Source organism: Helianthus annuus, chromosome 2 (genome assembly GCF_002127325.2).
Source record: "Helianthus annuus cultivar XRQ/B chromosome 2, HanXRQr2.0-SUNRISE, whole genome shotgun sequence".
Classification (NCBI taxonomy): Eukaryota; Viridiplantae; Streptophyta; class Magnoliopsida; order Asterales; family Asteraceae; genus Helianthus; species Helianthus annuus.
In genome coordinates, this window is record NC_035434.2 from 173,940,583 (window position 1) to 173,946,983 (window position 6,401).

Consider the following 6,401-nt stretch of genomic DNA (forward strand, 5'->3'; position numbering starts at 1 on the left):
ATTAAAAAAATGTAAAACAGTATTCATGGCCTCTTTCTTTTCATACGTATAAAATTAGCTATCCAAATTAATGAATTGTATTATTTAGTCTCTTATAATGAATTGTATTATTTAGTCTCTTATCATAATCTCCAAAAACTTCTGCATATGGTTATCGTCTTTGGTATTTTGTATTTTGAACTAGGATGGTGCCAGATGCCATGCGTTGCGGCGGCGATCTCTAGGTTGTTTATAGTCGGCGGAATTATGGTTGTTTAGGGTCTTAATGCATTTACGGTCTTAATGCATACACTATGGGCATGTTTGGGTAAGCTTATTGAAACAACTTATTGACTTATTGACTTCTTGGAAAAGTCAGGATTTTGTGACTTATTGACTTATTGGCTTTTCCCCCCTCACATACACCCTCTTTGCCAAACATCATTTTAGAGCTTATGACTTTTCAAAAAGCCAATAAGTCAATAAGTTGTTTCAAAAAGCTTACCCAAACATGCCCTATATACAGTTATATGATTTTAAGCGAGAGAATTAAAAAGCTACATACTGGGGTTATACTAAATTCATTAGTCGGCGTTAAAGTTGTTACAAAAGGAACGACCAGAAGAAGAAGAAGCATCAAGCAACGAAGAGACACATGTTGACTTCCTAGTTGAATTTAATGGGTTTAGATCATGAAAAATCAACCGGAGGTCGAAAGGGGATAAAGTTCAGATCAATATATATTAGTGAAAAATCGCAACAGATGGAGACAACAGAAATCAAACCTCGAATGTGATCTTGAGTCGCTTGTCACCGATCTCATTTCGTGTGTACCGCGGTCCGGAAACTTAATTGGTAGAAGAGCATTTGTTACATCATCTTTTGAGTGGCCTGTAACACTAAGAGTTGATAATTTTGAACTGACTTCTTGAACCTAACGATCTGAAAACAGAGAACAAACACACATAATAAAACCTATATTAACAGAACTTCAATATGAATAAAAAAACCAAATTAACACAATTTAAAAATTGATTGATAAAAAAACAAAATTAAGTAATTAACACAATTTCAAAAATGATCTAATAGACTAAACTGATTGAAAGTCAGTATAAAATAATGAAATTAACCTACCTTCACATAATGTATTAACCTAACTAAAAACTAACAAATCACACAATCAAACAACAATATAGAAACAAACTGTAAAGTGATGAGTTATACCATTCCGGTTCTGAGTTAGGGTTTGTGTTTGGGCCACAGCCGGTTGACCAGACGCTACACGACTCCACGCGTTGACTTCCGGCACTCGATCGACATTCTGCCTAGGGTTAGCCGGAGTCCGTTGACTTTGCTGACCACGGCCGAGACCACTTCCGATCCCACCGGATTCTCGACCCCTGCATCTACCTCTATCGCCTCCATAATTTTCCTGATACTGTTCCTGCTGTTGATTACTGTATTGTTGCGAATAATTTCCGTTTCGTCCACCGTGATGATAACCACCACCACCGCGGCCACCGCCTCCTCTGCCGCCATTACCCCGGACACCACCGTCATTTCCGCCGCGATTGTAGTTGTTGTTTCGCTCCATTGTGAATTGGTGATTGTGAATTTTGTGGATTTTGAATGTTGGCGAGTGAAGCGTCTGATTGTGGGTTTACTCATAAGTGAGATGTGGCTGCAATTGATTGAGAGGGGAAGAAAAGGGTTGGTGGCAAGAGATTTAAAAGAGAAGGTCCCAGAAGTCTTTAAAGAGAAGCACAAAGAAATTTTTATCAGTTAGTGCACCGACCTTTCTTTTTAATGTTTTATAAATTTGTAGAGTAAATTAAAAAAATCGTCATTTATGTACGTCACTTATTGCAAATTGTGTCCTTTGTCTTCAATAATTACAGAAAACGTACTCAATGTTTGCAAACCCTTGCAAATTATGTCCTTTAGCCCTATCACAGTTAAATTTTTGGTTAAATCTGAACAAATGGACCCTACATGAGGGTATTTTTGTGGTTAAATCTGACCAAATGGACCCCACATGAGAGTAAAATGACCAAAATACCCTCATGTGGGGTCCATTTGGTCATATTTAACCACTAAAAATTAAGTGAGTTAGGGCTAAAGGACATAACTTGCAAGGGTTTGCAAACATCGAGTACGTTTTCTGTAATTGTTAAAGATAAAGGACACAATTTGCAATAAGTGGCATACATAAAGGACGATTTTTGTAATTTACTCGTATTTGTATTACCCTATCTAGAGTCATTTCACTTTCATCCTAAGGTTTTATGGTATTTTATATCAAGCCTTGGAGTTTATCTATTATTGATATTTGTGATTAAGAATTAAGATGCAGATTTTGTTTTCTTTTCATTGTAGTATAATTTTTGTTTCTTTTTATAGGTACGGATTCTTGGTTCCTTACATCGTAGCATATTCATCTATTCGTTACTTGTGGTATGGATTCTTTGGCCTTACAATCATACTATAAATTTGTATTTGGGACTTGTAATACATATTTTTGTTTATGTTTTAGAGTCTGATTTGCCATGGTTTGATACGTGTAGGCAGTTCTTATTTGATACGTAATTTCATTTGGTTCTATATTGTTTGTTTGCTAGCACATTGTAGCATGGAGTAGACCATATATCTTGTACTTATTATTGCATGTTCTGGTTAGACTTACGTTCGGTTTCCTGTAGCTTAATAACATGGCTTCGGATTTTATATTGTCACCCGAGCATGTTTGAATTGTCGTTAGGGCATGAACGACGTCGCATTATTTGTGACAGTGCGTAATAAAAGTTCGTGACTCTCTTGCTCGTGCTTGTGTAGCACCTTAGCCCCAAAGGCGTATAGATCAATCTTAGCTTTGGTTTGAGGTTGAATTTGAGTTTGTTGTGTGTACATGGGATAATGGGTGGACACCACACTTACCATCTCATAGGTGCATGGACTAGCTAGTTGTGTACCCATTTGTTTAGGCTCGTGGGTGCTTCCGTCTCACATGACTAATGCATTATCATGCGTAATCCTGTCATGTGGTATTTGTGTCTACATATGTTATCTCTTATGTTTGTGTTTCTGATTATGTTCATTTATCCGATTTTGTTTTGCATTAGTTATATCTTTCTTGACTCAGTATCTGTACCGATTTGTATCAATATTCGTCTAAGTGTCATATCAGTTTAGATTTAGATTCAGATTCCATGTTATATGCTTAGTTTGTATATGTCAGCATCTATTATTAGTATAAGTTTCATAGTCAATTCAGACACAGTTCTGTAATGTTTTGCTTCTGTTGGTTGGCCTTTACATGTGTTATAGATTCCTTCATTACAGAGCGATTTTTGGCTAAACAACAGTTTTCGTGTTGTGTTTGTATTATTTGTTTGATAGATAATCTGAAAAATTCGGGGAATAAGTAGAGAGCGCTTTGAAAATCAAGATTTTCATTCTTTCTGATTGGGATCTTATTGATTAAATTGTTTGGATTGATTTTGGGGTTTGATATATGTAATACATCAAATGTATATTTGTTATATTAAATAAAAAATTATATAAATAAAAAGCTCATTAAGGATCATAAGCCAGCAACACAATTTTCGAGTTAAGTTATTCTACAAAGGCTCCTAATTGTAAGAAGTGTAAGAATGCTTTATAGAGTGACAAGTGTCCAATAACCTAAAACCTAAACCCACTATACCACCACCCAAAACCTAACCCCCCCCCCCAAAAAAAAAAAACCTAACCCCCCACCCCCACTCCTCAAAAATCTAAAAAAAACTACCCCTCCCCCCCCCCCAAAAAAAAAAAGAAAAGAAAAAAACCTAAACACTCACCCCACCACCACCCATAAACCTAAACCCCCACCCTCATCCACTCGGCAAAAAAAAATATTATTCTTTTTTTTTTTTGTGGATGTTTAGGTTTTTTTCTTTGTGTAGTGGGCTTTTTTAGAAGCTTTTGTAATTCCTGTGTATGTTTTTTTTTAGAAGTTTTTTCTTTTTAGAAGTTTTCTTTCGAGCTCAGGTTCAGGCTCGTTTAAGCTCGGCTCGCGTCGAATTTTAGCGAGCTCGAGCCAATCTCGAGTATGTCTGTAATTCCTTCTAGCTTCCCCCTTGGCTTTGTAATATAATTTCCATTAAAAAAAGCAAAACGATTTGTATTTATCACTTTTTTATTCAGTTTTGACTCCTGTGTATGTTTGGTATGGGTAATGGAATAGGTGGTGGAATGGAATGAGCGAGGTAATGGAATTGATCATTACCATTTCATGTATTGTTTGGTTACCCTGTGAGAATGGAATGAATCATTACTTTTTGTTGTTTGGTTGGTAAGAAAAGACTAAGGAATAAAATCGGATGGTGGTGGTCTGTGGTGGGCAATGACGGTGGGTGGTGATTGGTGGCAGTTGTACCGGCGATGATGGGTTGCGGCGGTGGTAGGTGGTGATGACGACGGGTGGTGGTGGGTGACGACGGGGTGGGCGGTGGCGGTGGCAGCAGTGGTAGGTTTTGGTGTTGTTAATAAAGAGCGAAAAGGGAATAAAATGGAAAAAAAAACAGGGAGACGGATGAAATGATTTTGAGGGAATGAAATGCATTTTGGAATGAACGATTTCATTCCATCGACCAATCAAACACTCTTTTCTTCATTTCCTCGCAATGGTCCATTCCATTCAAACTTTCATTCCTGTATACCAAACGCTACCTAATCTTTAGAAATAAAAATAGAAAATATTGAATTCATACCAATTAATTTCCGTCTCCTCCTACTATAAATACAACTCTCATCCCATCAAAATCCCAACAATATACATCATGAAAACATGGCAAATCTTGCTCATTTTTCTTATATGTTTACAAATGGTTTTCATGTACATTACGTACCACAAGACCGAACATTATTTCTCCATACAAGGTGTTACATACCAAATCCGTGTCGTTAACGGTTTCACCAACAACTCTTCTGAACCTCTAGTCATCTGGTGCACCTCACAAGATGGTGTTGATATGGGCGGCCGAGCCCTTCAAGAAGGCGACGACTACACTTGGTACGCTCGGCTCACTTTCTGGACCCCCGCCCCGGGTTACTCTTGCACCATAAAGTGGGACCAAACCCGAAAGACCTTTGAAACTTTTCAGGGGCACCAAGGCAGACATAGGTGTGGAACTCGTAGGAAATGTTTGTGGCTGATCAAGGAAGATGGGATCTATTTCGGCAATGATGAGTCTAATTGGGTTAAAGATTTTTCATGGAGAAAAATATAGTATGTGTTTGCTGACGATTTTAAGGAAGAAAAAAAAAATATTTCGAAGCTTTTGTTTTTTGAACGACTAATTTTTTTTTAATCCATGTCGTCTGTGAGACTTGCACCTAAAGATTTCGTACTTGGTCACAACGTTTTATTTTCCTTACAACCATTGTGTTTTTGTAAAAATCGTTTCTTCTCCTTTTAGTTTTATAATTTATTAAATGATTAGTAGACTATATTAATGTGCATTTATTAGTAAATCGACTTTATGATTCTTTTTTTAAAAAAATAGAGTATTTTATTATGTGATTACCTTTTTGGTTGTATACATTAAACATTAATAAATATATAGATTTATTCATTTAGAGATTTGCTTTAAATAGTAGAAATTATATATTTACTTCCTCTTGTTCATTTAGAGATTTGCTTTAAATAGTAGAAATTATAAATTTACTTCCTCTAATTAATACCTTTGTTATAAATTTTTTTAGTGACTTTAGCCAAAAAAAAAAAAAAAAAAAGTAGGTTAAATGTACCTCCTCTAAGGAGAGTGGGGGTGGTCCGTGATGGCCACCCCATCACTCGCTTTTTTTGGAACACCGCCGCCGCCACCACCTCCATAACGCGTGAAAAGATTAATGCGTGGAAAGAATCATGCGTTGAACTTTGGAAAATTTGAACGTTGTTGATGCCTTTTTGACCGTTTTTCAACGGTAAACTTTATTAAAAAAAACCTCTAAACCTTTTATATATACTTCTCCATTTTAAATCATTCGGATGTGCAATATCTCCGGATTGGGTGCCGGATCCTCCTACACAAGTTCAAGTTCCACAAAATATCCAACAAGAATTGCGTGATGAGGAAACTCACTTTCGGTTGAGATATGATTTAATCGAACTAGTAGGTTCTTTAGGTTTGAAGTTTCATGAGTCGGACGAGGAGTAGAGTTTTTTTAGTATTTTTTTTTAAATTGTAGCCTAAAATATTTCTAGTATGTTAAATTGAACTAGTATGTTTTAATTTTAATGAAATTTATAATTTTAGTGTTTTATTGTTAATTTCTAATTTTAAAATAAAAATTAAAAAAATTGTGAGTGATGAAATTCCATCACTAGTGATGACCACCGCCACTACAAAATGCTTGTGAGTGATAAAATAGTGGCTGAT

General features: G+C 36.0%; 2 protein-coding genes across 2 annotated transcripts; one reads left to right on the forward strand and one right to left on the reverse strand.

Annotated features, from left to right (window-relative positions):
- Window positions 1-494: 494 nt before the first annotated feature.
- Window positions 495-1,653, reverse strand: LOC110908132 (heterogeneous nuclear ribonucleoprotein A3 homolog 2-like). The gene is made up of 2 exons (XM_022153041.2): window positions 1,204-1,653; window positions 495-921 (listed from the first exon to the last, which is right to left on the reverse strand). Exons 1-2 carry the CDS (start codon window positions 1,571-1,573, stop codon window positions 914-916), a joined length of 378 nt encoding a protein of 125 aa, XP_022008733.1. The 5' UTR covers window positions 1,574-1,653; the 3' UTR covers window positions 495-913.
- Window positions 1,654-4,791: 3,138 nt separating this feature from the next.
- LOC118488469 lies at window positions 4,792-5,407 on the forward strand. The gene has a single exon (XM_035986079.1). It carries the CDS (start codon window positions 4,800-4,802, stop codon window positions 5,247-5,249), a length of 450 nt encoding a protein of 149 aa, XP_035841972.1. The 5' UTR covers window positions 4,792-4,799; the 3' UTR covers window positions 5,250-5,407.
- The last annotated feature ends 994 nt before the right edge of the window (window positions 5,408-6,401 follow it).